The sequence below is a fragment of the Panthera uncia genome, chromosome D4, assembly GCF_023721935.1.
Source record: "Panthera uncia isolate 11264 chromosome D4, Puncia_PCG_1.0, whole genome shotgun sequence".
Classification (NCBI taxonomy): domain Eukaryota; kingdom Metazoa; phylum Chordata; class Mammalia; order Carnivora; family Felidae; genus Panthera; species Panthera uncia.
The window spans coordinates 89,813,567-89,834,354 of NC_064807.1; the positions used below are offsets into that span (position 1 = coordinate 89,813,567).

Sequence of the window (20,788 nt, forward strand, 5' to 3'; positions counted from 1 at the left end):
GGGGGGGGCGTTGAGGAGCACGGTGGGGCGGAGCGGGATGGGGCCGGAGTGGAGGGGGTCGAGCCCAGGGGCGGGGCCGGGGCCAGGTGCGATCCGCCGGCACCCACCTCGGCACCCACCTCGCAGGTGCCTGGCGGGGGTCGTCGGGGACCCAGAGATTTCCTCTCCCCGGCTCCCGCGCCTCGCTGTCACTCGCGTGGTCGGGCGTGGGGGGAGTCCGGGCCGCGGGAGCCGCTCCACCCCCAACCCCCCCGGGGCACGCTCCACCCCCCCCCTCCCCCCGCCCCGGGGCAGCCGTAGGCGGAAGGTCCCGGAGGGGCGGGCGCCCTGGCGAAGCCGAGGGGAAGCGAGCAGGCGGCCGTGGGACACGGAGCCATGGCAGGGTTGCTGCGGACGCAGGCCGGTGAGTGGCGGGGGCAGGAGGGACCGCGCCCCGATGGCCGGGCAGGTGGGCGCCCCGGGCCGCGGACCGCGACGGGAGGTCAGGAGCCTCCTGGGGCCCTGGTGCTGGGAGCCGGCGGGCCGGGCTGGCGCCCCCGAGGTCCGCGGTGCCGGTCCTGCGGGGGTCGGGGGCCCCGCGGACGCCTGGGCCGCGCGGGGCCCCTCGGGGCCGGGCCGGCGGCAGTGCGCCCGGGGCTGGGGTGCGGGCAGCGGAGGGCGGACCGGGAGCCGAAGGCGAGAGCCCGCGGGCGGTGCGGGCCCCGGCTGGAGAACCGCCGCCGCGGAGCTGGGGGCGAGCGGAGGTTCTGGAAAGCTGCGTGGGGGTGCGGTGCTCAGTCTCACTGCCCTCAGACACGCTCACCGTTTGTTCGTGTTTACTGTAAGCCCGGGAAAGCCTGGGTGGTGAGGGCCGTTCTCGTTTTACCGGCTGGAAGGCTGGTTTAGGGAGATCGAGGTCGCTGTCCTGGGTCACAAGGCAGGAAGGGGCACAATGGAGTCTGGAATCCAGGGCTCCTCGCCTGCGGCTCCTGCTTCCCTGCGCTCCTCCCTGAGCCTCCGTGTGCTCCTGTTGTCGTCTCCCTTTCTCCTCGAGAAATATTTTCCTTTTTCTTTCTTTATTTTTTCAAGTTTATTTATTTTCAGAGAGAGAGAGAGAGAGTGCGCGAGGGGCAGAGAGAGAGAGAGAGAGAGAGAGAGGAAGAAATAGAATCCCAAGCAGGCTGGCTCCACACTGTCAGCGCAGAGTCTGATGCGGGGCTCGAACCCACAAACCGTGGGATCATGACCTGAGCGGAAGTCAGCTGCTTAACCCACTGAGCCACCCAGGCGCCCCCTTCTGTAAAAATATTTTAACAGCATCTATGCAATAAACCCCACGTAAGGTGTGCAGCTTAGTCTTAACCCATGCGGACACCTGCAGGACAGTTGCTCTGGTCTCCCTGCTCGCCTGCCCCCCAGGCCCCAGGTCCTGTGCTGTGTTAGTTGGCCTCAGGCCACGGGGACCGAGGTTCTACCTGCTCTGGGACTCTTGAGGCCCAGGGACTCTGCCCTTGGTCTCCATACCCCTGAGGCTGCAGGGACGTCGGGCCCACAACTGACCCCATGCAAACCTGAAGCCCGAGTTCAGATCTTTCGAGAAAACTGGCAAATAATCCCCATTCTTAGATTCCCTGTTCATTCGTTCAACCAATATTTTAAAATATTGTTTTAAGTTTATTTATTTATTTTTGAGAGAGAAAGAGGGAGGGAGAGATTGCAGCAAGATTCTCGCACAGAGAGTCATGACCCTGAGGCTTTTCTTTCTAGGAAGCAATGTTATTCGAGCAGGCACCGCTCAGTTGGGTTCTTACCGGAAGAACTGAGCCTCCCGCCGTGGGAGATAGTTTTTTATGTATATTTTCACCTCTTTGTCTCTCATATATGGTAACACGCAAACTTGCAGTCTGATTAAGTGGTCTCATGTTAAAAGTTCGTGAGGGATGTTGTCACTTAAGTGGAGCCAGTTGCCTTGAGGTTTTTTTTCTTTCCTTAGGGAGGGGACCCGACCACAAGAGAGACTCCCAAACAGGTTCTGTGCTGACAGCACAGAGCCCAACGTGGGGCTCGAACTCATGGCCTGAGCCGAAGCCGGACGAATAACTGACTGAGCCACCCAGGCCCCCCTGATGGCTCTTGGTTTTAACGGTTTTATCGAAGTATCATTTATATACCGTAGCATTCACTTAGTCACTTTACAGAGTTTGTAATAGATTTTGGAACTTTCCTCAGAATTCCCTGGTGTCCATTTGCAATCCCTCCCTGTTCCAGTGTGGCCCCACCCACCTCAGGCAACCACTTTGTTTCTATAGCCTTACCTTTTATGGGATTTTCATATAAATAGAGCCTAACAGGGGCGCCGGGGTGGCTCAGTCGGTTGGGCGGCTGACTTTGGCTCGGGTCACCATCTCACAGCTCATGAGTTCGAGCCCCACGTCGGGCTCTGTGCTCACAGCTCGGAGCCTGGAGCCTGCTTCCGATTCTGTGTCTCCCTCTCTTTTCTGCCCTTCCCCCGCTCACACTCTCTCTCTCTCTCCTTCAAAAATAAATAAACGTTAAAAAAAATTTAAACAGAGCCTAATAACATCCTAATAACCTGTGATCTCTTGCATCGGACTCCTTTCTCTTTGAATGAATGTTTTAAGGCTCGTCCACCTCGGAGCGTGTATCATTTATTTATTTTTTGCTGAGTCATTCCAGTGTATGGATGTACCCACTTGTCGGTGGATGGACATTCCGTGAAGGTGCGAAAAGTGGTACAGACCACTTTGTAGTTTTGTGGACAACACTGTAGTGCGCACCGCGTTCACGTCTTTGTGTGGACCTGTGTTTGCGTTGCCCCCCCGGGTGGTTACCTTGCGGAGGGATCGCCGGGTCGTATGGTAAATATATGTCCAACGTTTTAAGAAACTACCAAACTCTCTTCCAAGGGGGTTCCGCCATTTTACGTCCCCATCAGCGGGGTACGAGGGTTTCCGTTTCTCCATATCCTCGCTTGTTCTTGCCACACTTGTCGGTGGAAAGGGGTGTCTCCCAGTGGTATTGATGTGCGTCACCTAATGACTAATGACGTTGATGGAGCACCTTTCCATGCACTTATCAGCCACTCAAATGTCTTTGGTGAAAAGTCGGTAAAAAATACTTGCCTTTTCAGAAATTGGAGTGTTTGTTCTCTTCGTTGTGTATGAAGAGGTCCTTAATTTGGGATGCCTGGTCCTTATTAGATGTGTGGTTTGCAAATATTTTTTCCTCGTTTATGGCTTGTCTCTTCACTTTCTTAAGGGTGTTTTTGAATGCCAAAGTGTTAATTTTAGGGAAGCCACCTCACGTTTTTTCTTTTATCGTTTGTGCTTTTGGTGTCCTACGTAAGAAATCTCTGCTTGACCCGTGCTGCAAAGATGTAGTCCTGTGTTTGCTTCTAACGTTTGCCAGTTCGTGCCTTTTGGGATGTGTGCATCTTATCCAGGCCATCTCAGTTGTTGGCAAACAGTTGTCAGTAGCGTTCCCTTCAGATCTTAATCTCTGTAGTACTCTGGACTTGGTGCCTCCTCTCCCGTTCCTGATTTTATCGTCATTTGTGTCTCCTCCCCACCCCCAATGAAATGCTTGGTTTCGTTGTTTTTTCCCCTTTCTGGTTTCTATTTAATTGATTTCCACCCTAATCTCTATTATTTCCTCCCTTTGCTCACTTTGGGTGTAATTTGTTCTTCTTTTTCTTCTTGTAGTTTCTTTTCTTTTCAGACATTTTTTTGGGGGGGGTGCAAATGAGCAAGGGCTGGGGCGGGGGAGAGAATCCCACAAGGGGCAGAGAGAGAGAGAAAAGTGGGGCTCACCCAAAGTGGGGCTTGAGCCCACAAAGTGTGAGATGATGGCCCGAGCCAAAGTTGGACGCTCAACCGACTGAGCCACCCAGGTGCCCTCTCTTAAAGTGAGAACTTCAGTACCGACCTGAGGTTTTTTTCTTTTCTTACCTAGGCATTTACAGCTATACATTTCCCTCGAAACACAGCTTTGGCTGCATCCCGTAAAGTTTGGCATGTTTTGCTTTCCTTCTCATTCGGCTCAGAAAATGCTTCAGTTTTTCTCTTTGACCCATGGGTTACTCAGATGCGTGCTGTTGCCTTTTCACGTATTTGGGGGTTTCCCGATGTGCCTTGGTCATTGCCCTCGGAATCTCACTCCCCTGCGGTCAGAGTGCATGCTCTGTACGACCGCGGTCCTCTTAAATTTGCAGTGACTTGTTTTAGACCCCAGCACATGGCGTCTCTTGCAGGAGGTTTCGTGCACGCAGAGGAGAGCATGTGTTTTGCTATTGCCCGGCTGAGCGTTGTGCGGTGTGATCGGTCAGATCTCACTGGTGTGCGGTGTTCAGCTGTATCTGCCGATGTTCCAGTTATCCCATCCATCACTGACAGCAAAGTAGGACTTGGAAATCTCCAACTTAATTGTCGAGTTGACCGTTTCTTCTTCAGTTGTGTCCGCTTTTTGCCTCGGCTATTTTGGGGCTACGTTGCAGGTGTACGTGAATCTTCGGCATGGTCCTCTGTGCTCATTTCAGCGTGGCCGTGTCAGCCTCCCTCCAAGGAGAGGGGGTGCTCGGTGGAAAGAGGCCACAGGGAGGCCTGTGTAACTGGGGATCGGAGGGCACCCTTGGGCAGAGTGCCGGGAGGAAAGAACCGACCTCCTACCCCCCTGTCTGTGAGTGAGAAAGGAGAACCTGGTCCTGGAGCGGCTCCTTCAGACGCTGCCTGTCACAACGCTCAAACCAGCTGCTGGCGGGAGGCGGCCGCCATGGGAGCTGATCTGAATCACACGGGGGGGGGGGGCGGAGAAGTGGGCAGGTTGGGAGGAGCACAGTGGGGTGATCGGGGTCCCACTGCTGTTTTCCAGGGAAACCACAATGCTGCTCACTTTGTACTGTGATCTCCCTCCTGGTAACACTCGTCTGGGTCCTCTTGGGGTAAGGAACGTGTGCACCGTGCAGGCCCTCCCGGCAGCGACAACAGCGGTCGGCTGCTTGTAGGGTGCCGGGCCGCTCCCCACCCCAGCACCAGTGCGGTCACCGCAGGGCTGATGAGCTGTCCCTCCACACACACCCTCCCGTTGGACCCCACCTTGTGTGGGAGCTGTCTTCCCCCAGCTCCTGAGCGAGGAGCCAGGTGGCTGGGCAGTGGCTGGGCAGTGGGGAAGGCGCAGGGGAGCTGAGTGTTAGCTTCCGGATGGAGATGGTCTCCGGACTATGGAGTAAAGGCCCGCGGCTGCTTTCCCGGGGGCTGTGCTGTCCGCGCACGGGGACCCTCTCTGGCTGCCGCGGGAGCTCACGCAGAAGCACTGTCTTCAGTGACCGCCCTCCTGCCGCCCCCTTGGGTGTCACCCGTGCTTTGGGTGACAATTGCTCCCAGCCCCGCCCAAGCCCTGCAGCTGTGCCAGGGGGCTCTGGGCTCCCCGCGCGGGCTCCAGCTCCTGCTTTGCATGCGGATGGATGAACAGCCAACCCAGGTGCACCCTCCTCAACAGGGGCCTCTGGTGGCTCTTTCCACAGGGCCGGTTTCCTGAACCTGAGGAACTCGAGGCTGGGGAGGCAGGTAGGGGCCAGGTGAGTGGAGTGGAGGCAGGGTCACATTGCCCAACAGCCGCGGGGACTGGCTGTGTGCTGGGGGGGCAGAGATGGCTGCTGCCCCCACCCCCCAGGCTGATGCACCCGTGATCTGGGCCTCACCCTCTGCCCAGAGCAGCCAGGTCATTTCCGTGGCCTTGGTGGGTCACCTGGGCAGGACTGACACCCACCCCACCCCGGGTCTGGCTTCAACCTGTTGGACACTTGGGTGTCCCCACAGTGACCCCCTGCTCCTGCTCTCAAGCCCCTGATTCGATGAAAGGCCTCACTTCCCCCCACCCAGCCCAAGGTGGAAGCCTGGGCATCATCCTTGCCCCTCCCCCACCCCCACCCGCGCCCCACTCAGAGCAGAACTGCCGGTCAGTATCTCTCAGTTCACGCGCTTCTCTCTGCTCCCCCCGTCCTGCTCCGGGTGAGGCTCCCCCATCTTTCTGGCAGCCTCCGTGCCATCTCCCCATCCTCCTGCGCACGGACCCACTCTCCTCCGTTAGCCAGAGTGATCTTTCCGGAACATATGCATGAGCCCCTCTGGTTGGCTCCCTGCCTGCCCGTCCTCTCCAGCCTCACCTCTCCCACCGTGAACCCCACCTCTGCGGTCCACCCGGGGGTCTGTGGTCGCCTGGCACGTGTCGTGACTCTGAGGCTTTGCACGTGCTATGTCGTCTGCCCGGACCGCTCTTCTGTCTGTCCCCTGCTGTGCGTCTGGCTTTTCCCCCTTGTAGCAGCCATCTGCTACTGGGCCACAAAATACCCAATTTGTGGTGTGAGACCATCACAACCACTGAGCCCACATCTCGCCAGATCCTGGGGTCGACTGGGCTCAGCTGGGCAGTGTGGGCCCAGGTGTGTCAGGTGAGTGTAGACCGACAGTAGCTGGGACAGGGGCAGCTTGAAGGCCCCTCACATTTGCAGGGTTGATGCTGGCTCCCGCCTGAGACGGCACCCAGGGCTCGGCCTGGGTTCCTTCCCAGGTCATTCGGAAGTTCCCCGATCCGTGTCTCCCAGTCAGACTGTTCCTCCTGAGCACGTGGCTTCAGAAGACCCACAGCCCCAGCACGGCTGTTCTGCATTTGTCGGATCCTCAAGACCAAGGCCACTGTGTGCAGGGCCCGGGGAAGGACCCCCTGACGGGAGGGGACTCGGGATGCCCACATGGTCTGAAACCACCAGCTGCTCAGTCTCCTTCGCTCAGAAGCATGAGGTGAAGGCGGGGGGTCTGTGGCTGAGCAGAGGCCAAACCTGCCCCCCCGTGGGGTCTGACGTCACGTCTGGGGACACAGGGGGACATGGGCCGGCGCCAGGCCCACTGCCCACAGTGACGGCTGTTCTGGCCACTTTCAGACGGACGCCCTCTTCATACCCTAGGCCACCACTGTCCCCCTCTCCTGGGCCCCCAGCCACCATCTATGAACCTGAGCCCTGAACTCTCCCGGTAAAGCCCCCACTCTGTGTTCTCATCCCGCAGCGAGGTGGGTGGAGAGCTGGATGGCCCGCAAGCAGTGACACTGTCCAGGTAGGACGTCTTCCCTGGGTCCTCTGCCCCCTTCACCTGCTCCACAGCCCCAGGGGAGAGGCGAGAGCGCCTGGATAGGCTCTCTCCTGCGCCTCACATGGGGAGCACCACTCCCCTCCCCAAGTCCTGGGTCAGACTTGGCCCTCCCCTTGAAGTCATGGAAAGATCCAGGGGTAGCTGGAGGTTTGGGTTTGACCAGCTTCCTGGAATTTGGCTCTTAAAGAGGGTCACCAACTGGCCTGCTTTGTCTGGGCTCAGAGGGGTTCCTGGGAAGAGGGTCTTTAGAGGGGATGAGACTGGGAAGGTCTCAGGCAGTCTCGTGGACTGGTGTCTGACGATTTTTTTGTTTTAATTTTTCTTTTAATGTTTATTTTTTTAAAGAGAGCACAAGCAGGGGAGGGGCAGGGAGAGGGAGACAGAATCTGAACCAGGCTCCGGGCTCCGAGCCGTCAGCACAGAGCCCGAAGCTGGGCTCGAACCCACGAACCGTGAGATCATGACTGGAGCCGAGGTCGGACGCTCAACTGACTGAGCCACTCAGGTGCCCCTCTCGTGCCCAACTTTAAAAACCAAAAAAGGGGCCCCTGGGTGGCGCAGTCGGTTAAGCGTCCGACTTCAGCCAGGTCACGATCTCGCGGTCCGTGAGTTCGAGCCCCGCGTCGGGCTCTGGGCTGATGGCTCAGAGCCTGGAGCCTGTTTCCGATTCTGTGTCTCCCTCTCTCTCTGCCCCTCCCCCGTTCATGCTCTGTCTCTCTCTGTCCCAAAAAACCCTGTCTCCCTCTCCCGTTCAAAAAAAAAAAATAAAAAATAAAAAAAAAATAAAAACCAAAAAAAAAAAAACCCAAAAAACTTTTAACCGTGCAAATATGTATGCCCTGAAATTTACCCTCTTGACCATTTGTAGGCGGCATTAGGTGTATCACCGTGTTGTGCAACCGTCACCCCTGTCCATCTCCAGAACTTTCTCATCTTCCCAGACTGAAACTCTGCCCCCATCCCCCTGCCACCAGCCCCTGGTGCCCCATTCAGCTTCCTGTCTCCATGAACTTGATTCCTCTGGTCCCTTCTATAAGTGGGGTCACAGCGTGTTCGCCCTTTTGTGACTGGTTTGTTGCAGACTTTCTTGCCTTTTCAAAGCCGACGCCCTGCTTTTAAATGCCACCCAGGAAATGCAAAGTGCAGTCATTATTGACAATGACAGACGGCCCACTGGCTAATTTTTCCTCGGGCTCCACGACACTTTAGTCTGGGGCAGGACCGCTGCGCACACATTTTCCCAGACTGCACGCCGCTGTCGGGGCTGGGCACGGGTGTCCCTCTCTGCAGACAGGAAGCCTGGGCCCCGGGAGCTTAGAGACCTGCTCCGTCACCCAGCAGGGGAGGCAGCGTCAGGTCCAGGTAGACCGTCTGTGTGTCTGACTGCCGTTCCCTTGACCCAGCTACTTGCTTGGGTGAAATACCTGGGACAGTGGCCACTTGCAGCCCCTCCCGCCACGGTGAGATCTCTCCCTGAGGTTATGAGGGAGGGAATGCACCCCGAGGTCTCCACTCCGGGTTTCGAGAGAGTGAAACTGAGCCACAGAGGCTCCGCCCTCCTTCAGGCCCTGGGATTGTGTCCGGGAAGCGCCCGGTGCAGCTCCTCCTGGGGGGACTCAAAAGCTCAGTCACCTGCAGCAGCTTCCCAGCCCCACTGACTGGGGATGTCCATGCCATCTTCCTGCAGACTCCCATTGCGCTGTGTTTTTTTTCGGGATGGTTTACCCCCAGCCCAAGGTGCTAACACCCTCGTGAGTAAACTTGCTGAACCCACCCACCCCCACCCCCCGCCCCGAAATTCACCATATACACTAAAAGGCGGTTTCACTGAAAACTCGGCGGGAACTTGCTTCGGCAGCTTCTGAGTCTGAATTTGGAGCCCACCAATTATTCTCCGTCTTTCTCTCTCCACCAAAGAATGCCCAAGGGGCGCCTCCTCCTTCCTGGAGGACGGCCCCCGCCCCTCGCTGGCAAATCCCAGCTCCCACGCTGAAGTCCAGCAGGGTCCAGGGTTCGCTAAGGGTTGCGAGGGATTTGCACGAGTCTGAGTTTTGATTTCCATGTCATTTGTTTCTTGCACATGTGAGGGCCTTCTGGAAGGAGGGTCAGCCCTGTGGGTCCCTGATGGGGTGCAGGCTGGGTGGGTGGGGGTCCCGGGTGGGGGTGGTGATGCGCCAGGGCCCTCGGTGTGTTCACTCTCAGGCTACTGACACCGGGTGGCTCTCTTGTGCTGCAGTAGGAAAGATGTCCTTGTCCTCACCCCTTGGCTGGCCCCCACCGTCTGGGAAGGGACCTTCAACATTGACATCCTGAATGAGCAGTTCCGGCTCCGGAACACCACCATCGGACTAACGGTGTTTGCGATCAAAAAGTAAGTAGGTGACGGGGCGCCTGGGTGGCCCAGTCGGTTCAGCATCCGACTTCAGCTCAGGTCAGGATCTCGCGGTCCGTGAGTTCAAGCCCGACCACATCGGGCTCTGTGCCGACAGTTGAGAGCCTGGAGCCTGCTTGGGATTCAGTGTCTCCGTCTCTCTCTCTGCCCCTCCCCTGCTCATGCTCTGTCTCTCTCCGTGTCTCAAAAATAAATAAACATTAAAAAAAAAAAGTAAGTAGATGAGATGACAGAGGGTGGGGACTGGGATGCAGGAGAGACCGAGGACATCAGGTCTGGCTGTGTGTTCAGCACACGGTGGGTGGGGACCCAGCCTGTCCTCCTAGGGTTTAATGTGAAAGTCCACGTGTTCAGCAGTCTTCCCGGGTGGACACCACCTGGCTCCCCTTCCAAAGGCTGCACGTCACCCAGGAAGGCAGCTCCAGACCCAGCAGTGATCCTAGGTTGTTCTCCTGCTGAGTCAAGGAAGGAGCAGAGCACCCCAACATCCAGGCGGCAGAGGAGCCCTCCTCCGGCCACAGTAGCAGAAGGGAGGAGGCTGTGTGCTTCCTTGGACGGGTAGGAAACCAGTGCCTGTGGAGCTGGGCTCCTGTGTGCTCCCTTATAGGGTGACGGTCATGGAGGGGGGACAGCCAGGTCAGGCACAGCACTCGGTGCCAGACCCCAGGCTCCTGTGAGGGAGCTGAGCAGTGAGGCCCTGGGACTCCAGGGACAGGTGACTTCCGCTGAATGAGCTGGGCAGCCGCAGGTAAGTGGCGTGGTCTCTCTGAGCCTCTGGAAAGTGGGGCTGACAACAGCATCCTCTCTCGGGATCGCCATGGGGGAAGTGAAAGCTCGTAGGTGCTGGGCCTGCGTGTGGACAGGTGGGGCTTCCTCCCTCCGCAGAGCTCACCCGAGACCCCAGAGGATGGCCCTGAGGCCTTTGCAACCCCTTTCCCAGGTCTTACTCGAGAGGGGCATTTGGCCCCAAGTGCAGGGAGTAAGAAGGGCACAGGGTCGCCTCAGGATCCTACTCCAGTCCCTGGAGACAAGCGGCTGAAATCACCAACCAGAAGCTTCACTGCCCAGGGTCCTCGGCCAGTGCCAACAGCTCTGACGCAGCACTGCCTGCTGCGCGTGCGCTGGCTGTCCCCGTGTGTCCCCTCTGGGCTCCGAGTGCAGTCCCCAGGGGGTGGGCAGGTGGTGGGCATGTCCTCAGAGGAAACCAGACTCCTCGAGTCGAGCTGTGAACCCACGATCACATCGGGTGGGTCTGGAGTCGCCCCTGGTGACCTGACTGGTGGCTGGGCAGGGGTGTGTGTGTGTGTGTGTGTGTGTGCATGTCCCCTATTGAAACGGAGTGCCCACCTTCCCTGTGGGAGGGGTTTCTGGGGCAGGCACCAGGAAGTAGCCTTAGGGCCTGCTCAAAAAACTGTCACCGAGGGGCTCACCGCACTTGCCCGATGACGGGGGAGCTGCTGTGTGCAGGGTGGGGAGCAGCGAGCCCCCTCGAAGAGGGACCAGCCATGGGAGGCGGTTGGAGAAGACTTCCAACCTCTTGGGGTTGGGGAGATACAGACCTGGACCCAGAAGCTCACACGCTCGGGTTCAGTGCTGGGGCCCGAGCAAGCCCCCTCTTCCTCCAGGGGCCCTCTTTTGCCTCCCCTGGCCACATGCTGGGCCTGAGTCCTGATCTGGGGGAGATGGGGGGGTGACCCCTCCTCAGAATACCCGCTGTTGACTGAGGGCCCAGTAGCCTTCAAGGGAGGGCCCTGCAGGGGCAGACACGGTCCTGGGGGGCCAGGGACTGAGCACTGAGCCAAGAGGGGCAGGTGGCCGGCCCTGCAGGTTCTACGAAGTCTGTGAGGGCACGTTGACCAGAGCTGTGCCCGAAGGGTCTCGGCTCCCTCACAGCAGGTGGGAACCTGCAGGGGATTTGCCAGGGGCGGGTCCTGCGGGTGGAGGGGGTCTGCCAGGGGAGCTCGGCACGGGGGTGCGCTGCTGGCTCCAGCATGCTGACCCGTGGCTGTACGGGTTTCCAGCGTCCTCCGCCTCAGGCTCGCTCCCCTTTGTAAGATGGGGCGCTGATGGTCCCCCGTCCCCCGGGGCAGAGGTTAGGGAGGCGCCACGGGCAGACTCGCCCAGGACAGGCCAGGACAGCGGCCGTTCCTTAAGCAGCCCAGGGTCTGCCTCCTCGATAAGGCGCACAGGCCCGCGGCCCCCGGCTTTGGGCTCCTGCCGCCAGCCTCTGGCAGCGACCCTCCTCCCACCCTGTCCCCTGTCCCTGCAGATACGTGGCCTTCCTGGAGCTGTTCCTGCAGACGGCGGAGAAGCACTTCATGGTGGGACACAGGGTCACCTACTACGTGTTCACCGACCGGCCGGGGGATGTGCCCCGCGTGCCCCTCGGGCAAGGGAGGCAGGTGGTGGTCCTGGAGGTCCGGAGCTACTCGCGCTGGCAGGACGTGTCCATGCACCGCGTGGAGATGATCAGCAACTTCTCCCGGCAGCGCTTCCTCCACGAGGTGGACTATCTGGTGTGCGCGGACGTGGACATGAGGTTCCGCGACCACGTGGGCGTGGAGATCCTGTCCCCGCTCTTCGGCACCCTGCACCCCGGCTTCTACGGGGCGGCCCGCGCGGCCTTCACCTACGAGCGCCGGCCGCAGTCCCAGGCGCACATCCCCAGGGACGAGGGCGACTTTTACTACGCGGGAGGCTTTTTCGGGGGGTCGGTGGCCGAGGTTCTGTGGCTCACGTCGGCCTGTCACCGGGCCATGGTGGTCGACCGGGCCCACGGCATCGAGGCGGTGTGGCACGACGAGAGCCACCTGAACAGGTACCTGCTGGACCACAAGCCCACCAAGGTGCTGTCCCCCGAGTACCTGTGGGACGAACAACTGCTGGGCTGGCCCGCCGTCGTGAAGAAGCTGAGGTATGTGACCGTGCCCAAGAGTCACCAGGTCATCCGGGACTGATGACGGGCTGGCCTAGTGTCCGTCAGGGGTGCCACCCTGACCCCAGCCGTCAGAGCAGATGGGCTGTCGCCGCTCCCTTTTTCTGTCCGGTCGCGGGACATCGCCGAGGCCCGGCGCCGCCCGCATCGGGCACGGGCGCAGTTAGGCCTGACCGGGGGCCTGCCGGGGGGCGCGGCTCCAGCAAGACCCCTTGCTCTTCGGGTTCCTGGTCGGAGTTGAAAGGTCGCTTGCGGCCGCGGGCAGGACGTGAAGCTGAGGCCGGATCAGGACCCCCTTGGCTGGCGCCTGGCTTCCCGGCAGCCTGGGGCACAGCCCGCCTCCCGCTGGGGCAGGACAGCCCCCCCCCCCACCCCCCCCGGCCTCCCTCAGTCACTGCCGTGTTGTGGCTGTTGCACTTGCCCTGTCACTGCCACTAAAATGTTTCTGGCGGATGACGGGAGTTGCGGGTTGTCCCGGAAACCTGCCTCGTGCGCTTCCTCGAGGCCCCGGCCAGGCCTGAGTGCTGCAGTCTCCGCCTTGCGTCTCCCTTCTCACATCCAGGACAGGGCGGTCCGCGTTGCCACGGCTATTTCTCCGTGACGTTGGCGAACTGTTACAATTTCTGGGTCACTTGCCGCTGTAAACGGCTCCAATTTTATGTCGGATGCTTTTCTATTTATTTTTTTATTTTGTTTAAGGTTTATTTATTTTTGAGAGAGAGAGACCATGAGCTAGCGGGGAGGGGCAGAGACAGAGGGAGACACAGCATCCGAAGCAGGCTCCAGGCTCCGAGCCGTCAGCACAGAGCCCGACGCGGGGCTCGGACCCAAGAACCGTGAGCCGAAGTTGGACGCTCAACCGACTGAGCCCCCCAGGCGCCCCTATAACCTTGATAATGTTAACCACGTTCAGGTGTACAATTCAGTGGCAATAGGTACATTCACTGTTCTGCAACTGTCCCTTCCATCCATCTTCACGACTTTTTTGTCACCCCAAACTCTGTGTCTGCCCACTAGACCCTAACCCTCCCACACCCATCCCCCTCCCCAGGCCCGGCACCCACTGCTCCTCCCACCCTATGAATCTGACTGTTCTCGGTCCGTCATGAGCGGGGTCCTCCAATATCGGTCCTTTAGGGACTGGCTTATTTCACGTAGCACAGTGGCCTCAAGGTCTGTCCCCGTGAGCCTGGACCTGACCCACTTCTCCCCCAGAGGAGTTGCTCAGCTCTGTCCTGTCTAACCTGAGCCTCCTCAGTCCCCTGCGCTCCCCTCATCTTCCTCCTCAGCCTGAAGGACCCCAGGGCCCCGTCCCTTGGGCCTCACCGATCCCACCCCATCTGAACCGAACTGTTCGGTCCAGATGCCAGACACACACCCCTGGGGTGTGGGGGCCTCGGGCCTCCCCTGCCCACCCGTCCGTGTCAGGTACCTGCTCCTTCCGCAGGTGTCCCCATCTCAGGAGAGAAACACCAGGTCCAGACCCTTGGTGTCATCTGTGACTTCTTGCTGGCCATCAACTCTCCCAGTGGTGAGGTGGCTACCGGAGGGCACTAAATGTTCAAAACATTTCAAGGCATATGTTAGTCTTGGCTGCCTAAGGCAATGGTTGAACCGAGCAGAACGACTGGAAGAAAGGCTGAGTGGTGAGGAGCTTTAGGGAATAAGGACCTAGAACCCCTGGCCCATTATTCCTGAGCCTCTAGGACACTTGCGTGCAAGGGCTGGGTGCATGTTCAGGAAAGACCTGAGAAGGGCCCCGGCTCTCCCCTCTGGTGACTGTCAGACTCTGCAATTAGGAAGTAAAGGTCAAGGCAGAGTTGTAAACAGCCTGGGTGGTGTGGAAGGTGTATCCTGATCTTTGCAGACCATCTCCTCCCCATCTGTAAAGACTGGAGGTTGTTTTCTTCTTTTGGGGGGGGAGGCGGTGGTTCCGGGTGTTTAAGGAAATGTCTGCCCAATGAGCACTACATTCACGGAACAGACACTTCAGTGACCACACACGACAAGGAATACAGATTTTACAAAATTAGTTCAGAAAAGTCACTACAGTAGCAACTACTGCGAGCTGTGCCAGTAAACCCTGGAGGGGAAGACTGATATTTGAGTTGTACGTTATACTGTTCAAAATGTCAATTTTCAAAAAAAACATTTAAAAATTTTTTAATGTTGATTTGAGAGACAGAGAGACAGAGACAGAGCGCAAGTAGGGAGAGGCAGAGAGAGAGGGAGACACAGAATCCGAAGCAGGCTCCAGGCTCCAGCTGTCAGCACAGAGCCCGACGTGGGGCCCGAACCCACAAACCATGAGATCATGACCTGAGCTGAAGTCAGACGCTTAACCGACTGAGCCACCCAGGTGCCTCCCCCAAAACACTTTTTTTAAAAAGTTTATTTATTTATTTTGAGAGAGAGAAAGAATGAATGGGGGGGCAGAGAGAGAGGGGGACAGAGGATCCTACGTGGGCTCTGTGCTGACGGCAGAGAGCCTGATGCGGGGCCAAAACTCACAAATCATGAGATCATGACCTGAGCTGAAGTCAGAAGCTTAACCAACCGAGCCACCCGGGCACCCCAACTAAAAAACACTTTTGAGGTGTGCAAAGAAACAAGAACATGGACCCCGTAGACCATTGAAAACAAAGCAATTGACAGAAACCGTTCCTGAGGAAGCTCATGCATTAGACTCTCTAGACTTACTTAAAACCAACTATTTCAAATATGCACAAATACCTAAAGGAAACCACGAGAACGATATCCCCCAGGGAGACAATAACAATGGTGAATGCATTAGGAAGTGTCCCCTCCTCTCTTTTTGAGGAATTTGGGGACAAGTCGTATTAATTCTTTGTCAGATGGTTGGTAGAATTAACCAGCAGTGAATCCTGGCACTGAGATTTTCTTTGTTGGGAGGGTTTTGATTCCTGATTCAATCTCTTTTCATAGGTCTATTCAGATTTATTATTTATTCTTGAGTTGCTTTTGGTAGTGTTTTTATTTCTAGGAATTTATCATTGTTGTTTTTTTTTTTTTTTAGAGAGAGAGAGAGAGAGAGAGAGATGGACAAGTGGGGCTCACTGGAACTTGTGTTTTACCTGAAGTGGGGCTTGAGCTCACCTGATGTGGGACTTGAACACACAAATTGTGAGATCATGACCTGAGCTGAAGTCAGTCTTAATGAATGAGCCACCCAGGCGCCCAGAAATTTACCCGTTTTACCTAGGTTGTCTGATGTGCTGGTGTAAAACTCTTTGTGGTATCGTCTTATAATCCTCTTTATTTCTGTAAGGTTGGTAGTGATGTCTCCATGTTCATTCCTGATTTTAACAATTTGAGTCTACTTCCCCCCCAAACCCAATCAGGCTAGGATGGGGCTACTATTATAAACAGCAAAGAGAAAAACCAGAAAATAACCAGTATTGGTGAGGATGTGGAGAAATCAGAGCCCTCGTGCCCTGTTGGTGGGAAAGTAAAATCTGCCACCGCTCTGGAAAGCAGTGTGGTGTTTCCTCAAACATTAAAAATGGAACCGCCATATGATGCAGCCATTCCACTTCTGGATACACATTCAAAGAATTGAAAGCAGGATTGTGAAGAGTTATTTGCACACCCAAGTTTGCAGCAGCACAATTCCCAGCAGCCAAGAGGCAGGAGCACCCCCAGCGTCCACCTCCACCAGTGGGTGATGGATGAACAAAATGTGGTAGGAACGTGCATTACATCACCCAGCCTTCAGCGGGAAGGAATTGCTGACACCTGCCATGTGGGTGAACCTTGAGGACAGGATGCGAAGTGAACTAAGCAAGTCACGAAAACACAAACGTTGCATGGTTCCACTTCTGTGAAATGAGGTATGTAGAGTGGTCGGCCTCACAGAAGCAGAAGCAGCAGGGTGGTTTTGGGGAGCTGGACAGGAGAGGGAGACCGGGAGTTGTCCACCGGGTATAGAGTTCCGGTTCTGCAAGATGCAAAAGATCTGGGCATCGGTTGTGCACCACTGAATACGCAACGTGATACTGTGCTTCACGGTAAATATATATTTGGTCTTCGCCCTGTTTCTGGCACAGATTTCCCAAATTTCCCGAGTGATGAAAACCATGACACTGCCTTTTGCTGTGTTCATGGGTGGCTTTTGGACTCTACCTGAGGGGGGAGGCTGGCTGCTGGGGGAGCCAACCCTGCGACTAGGTGGCTGGAACTTTCCATCCCCTCCCCCCACCTCTGGGGAGGGAGAGGGGCTGGAGACGGCGTTCAGTCCCCAGTGACCAGTGATCCAATCAATCGTGCCCGTGTAATGAAGCCTCCCCGAACGCCCATCCGACTGGTGAACACGTGGAGACAGCAGAGAGTGTGACACGCTCGGTTACTGTCACGGGGGCCCGAGTGTGCACGGGCACTGGCTTCGAGGGTCCCAACAGACCAGGTTCGGCCACTCACCGCTGACAAAAGCCAAGGACAGAGAGACACAAGAAAGGGTGGTGACTCAGGAAAGGATCCATTTCGGTGAGGCCGGCGCTGGGAAGACAGGGGGCTGACATCTCAAGGTGCTGCAGACAGTCCTGGTGGTGGTTCTCTCTCTCTTTTTCTTTCTTTTTTTAATTTTTTAAAAATTTTTAATGTTTATTTATTTTTGAGACAGGAGAGACAGAGTATGAGCAGGGGAGGGGCAGAGAGAGGGAGACACGGAATCGGAAGCAGGATCCAGGCTCGGAGCTGTTAGTACAGAGCCTGATGCGGGGCTCGAACTCACAAGCTGCGAGATCATGACAGGTGCCCCCCCCTTTTGTGAAGTTTTATTTGTTTCCTAGGATTTTACATGAGGACAATCTAGGACAATGGTCAGTGGGTACTTGAGGTGGACAGTGAAGGTCGGGTCGATCGCTGTCTTGGGGTCAACCCCGCGGGGTCTTGCTGACGTCAGGGACGTCCATCCCTGTTGCTTGAGGGTTAGTTTGGCTGCCCTCAGGGTCTTTGGCTGGAGTTACGAGATGAGCTGGGAGGAAGGACCCGATCGGTCAGGAAGCACAGATGATGGGCAGAGAGCAGGGGGGCTCCGAGCCTCCGCTGCACCTTGCCCTGTGCTCCCCATCCCTTCCGCCCGGCTGGTCCCGAGTGCTGTCCTGTGTGACAAACGGGCAATCTAGGAGGTGACAGGCTTGTCTGAGTTCTCTGAGCCGCTCCAACATCATTCGAACCCGAGGGCAAGGTTGTGGGAACCTCCTCTCTATAACTTAGAGACGCAGGTGACCTCTCTGCCCGGCTGCTGAGTGACCCCTGAGTTGGCCGCACAGGGACTCCAGGGGCCACACACAACAAAGGAAACAGACCTCACGCGGTTCAGACAAGGCACAGCCCTGAAAAGCAAACAGTAGCAGCCTCACGGAGCAGCAATGATGAGGCTCGGGGAGCGGGGGCTGCAGAACTGAACGGTGGGCGGGTCGCCAAGCCCCGCCCCCTGCAGGGCCGGGTCCTCGTGGCTCCCAGATGTTCCACATGCTTCTCCACGACTCCACAGCTGGCCGGACACAGCGATGTCACAACGTGGGTCAGAAACACAAACATCTCTGGGCATCCACCACCACCTGAACTATTGTCCATTTTTGTAACTTGAGGTAGGCAGAGAGAATGGGAGCAAGGCCTTGAAGAGGGTGGTTCCCGGCCCAGACTTTGTGTTTGGGGGCAAACGCCATGTAGACGGGCCTTTGCTGGGCCTGAGGAGGGGACAGGTATGGGGACCCCAGCCGCAGGCACTGCTGTCCCGGTGATGCCACCTCAGGGCGCCCGAGTCCACCTGCCCCTTGGGGAGCACTTGCGACCCTCCGCTCTGTCTGAGGGCTCTGTCCTGCCCCAGAGGCACCTCCTCTCCTGCCAGCCAGGGCCATGTGCCCCAGGGAGCGCGGGTACCCCGACGGCCCTGGGGACAGAGCCAGTCTGGTTAGGACACCGTCCCCCAGCGGACCTGAGCGCCAGGCCGCCACGGTGCTCCCTCCTCTGCTCAGGGACCACCCTCTGTCCAGGCTCCACACGCTGGCACTTGGGGCAGGTCGTCTGGACCTTCTGGACTCGTGTTTCCTTGCTGGGAGCATGGGCAGAGGCCTCCCTCCCAGACTCGCCAGAGGGGACACGGCCAGGAACATTCAGACCCTGAAAAGGAAGATGCCACGTGGGGGACCCTGTTGGGTCATGCTCACCGATGAGGTCACGGTGCTCAGCACACAGCAGGCACCTGAGATCGCCGGCTGAATTAGGGAAGGAGGGAAGGAAGGAGGGAGGGAGTGAAACCACAGAAGCGGGGTCCACACCAGGTCAGGTCAGAGGGTGTCATAGCTCGGGCCCTGGAAGGGGGCACGGGACACGTCCTTCTGTCCCTCCAGCGCTGACCTGCCTCCACGTGGGACCTGCTGACCTCCTGGATCGTCTCCACCTCCTCCGCAAACAACGCTGAGTGTTCCCAGAAGGGGGACAGCGGGCGGGGGCCAAAGAGGGACTTCCGGAACCCTGTGCCCTGGGGGACTCTGGGACAGCCTTCCAGGTGGCCCTTTTTGTCCTCCAGGCACCAGGCCACGATTCCACCTCATCTCTCACGGAATGTGAGGAAGCCGTGAGGAAGCCTCACCCATCTAGAAGGCCCGTTACGTCCCCATGTCACAGGTGGGGACACCGAGGTTAATAGCACAGCCTGGGTCACTAGTAAGACGAGCTGGGTCAGGAAGCCCATCTCCCTGACTTTGGATTGTCCTACCCGCAGGCCTGCATCTTGGCGTCCTGGGGCTCGGGGTCCCTCTTCCTGGGGGACCCCACCACCCGCTGAGGGCCCCCCCTGAACTCAGGGGAGCAGAGCTGACCAACCTGCCTGGGGCCCCACATGGGAGCTGGGGAATGGCTGACCGGGGCTCTGTGGGCTCTCCCAGTACTGGGCCAGCTGGTCCCCTGCAGGACGAGGTCTTCTCGCTGGGGATCGGCTGGGGCCTCGGCTTCCTCACGTTGTCACCTGGGCTGCCAGTCCCCAGGCCAGAAATCTGCCCGTCTGAAGGAGACCAGCACTGCCTCCATCGGGTTTCACTTGCCCGAGTCCCTCCCCGGGACGCCCCGCATCTCTGACGCCTGCTCCCATGGGGGCCGCCTCCCTTGGACTGGGACGGGTCTGGCCTCCATCCCGGGGAACGCACTGGCTTTGGAGCATTATTTGGCCCAGAGACCTGTGAACTTTTCTGGCCCTGGGTCATGAGGGATGCTCTCCCCTCTGTGGTGTGACCGTCCAGCCTTCTGCATCTCCCAGTTTCTGTTTGGGCTATGGGAGGACCAGCCGTGTCCTCTCTGGCATCAGGCTGTGGTGTCACAGCACGCACAGGCGTCTCCACCCCGAGACTGTGCCCATTGTCACCGAAGGGGCCTCCATTTCCCCCCCCAATCTTTAATCCATTGTGATTTCTTTTTTTTTTTTTTTTTAACATTTATTTTTGAGACAGAGACAGAGCATGAACGGGGGAGGGTCAGAGAGAGGGAGACACAGAATCTGAAACAGGCTCCAGGCTCTGAGCTGTCAGCACAGAGCCCGATGCAGGACTCAAACTCACGGACCTGAGCCGAAGTCGGCCGCTTAACCGACTGAGCCACCCAGGCACCCCAATCCATTGTGATTTCAATATCAAAGGAGAAAAAGTCTATTTCAGATGACCACAAAGTACGAAAATGAATCTGTCCCATATGAAAATTAGGTGCAGACCCAGGTATCTCTGGCGAGATTCCACTTGAAGGAAACCTCCAGAGTAGGTAACGGAACACGGAGAGAAAGCAGACTGGGGGTTCCCAGGGGCTGGCGGGGGCACGAATGGGGAATGAGGTTTCCGGGTACACAGTGACCCTTGGGGACCGAGATATTCTGCAACAAAATTCTGTGGCGTGGTTCACAGCGTTGTGAGCGTACCCAGTGCTCAGGAATCGCACAATGTAAAATAAATAAAATTTTTATTGAAGATTAATGTGGATTTTCAATGAACAATGAACAAATAAAGTAACAGCTAAAAAGTAGAAGAAAAAAAGGATAAAGGAGAAGAGGAAGAGACATTCTGGTGGGGGGTTGGGGTTGGGGATTGGAACAACAAATAGAAATAAAAGAAAAACCCCATGTAGGCCTTCAGGCCTTTCATTCTTGGCCGGCATCCAGGCGGGAGCAAGGGCGTTGACAGGGGCGGGGGAAGGGGCGGGGAGAAGGGCAGTGGCAGGAACAGAGTTGGGAGCAGAAGCAGGAACAGTGGAACCAGGAGAAGCAGGAGCGGAAGCAGGACCCAGCTGACTCTGCTCAGGTGCCCGCTGTCC

At 57.5% G+C, this 20,788-nt stretch overlaps 1 protein-coding gene across 1 annotated transcript; it reads left to right on the top strand.

Annotated features, from left to right (window-relative positions):
- Positions 1-267: 267 nt before the first annotated feature.
- Positions 268-20,451, top strand: LOC125923169 (histo-blood group ABO system transferase-like). Its single transcript, XM_049631272.1, is given in 7 exon segments — positions 268-403; positions 4,867-4,936; positions 5,519-5,572; positions 7,059-7,106; positions 9,379-9,513; positions 11,804-12,231; positions 12,234-20,451. Coding segments are annotated over 7 exon segments (1,437 nt in total). The 5' UTR covers positions 268-375; the 3' UTR covers positions 12,908-20,451.
- Positions 20,452-20,788: the final 337 nt, after the last annotated feature.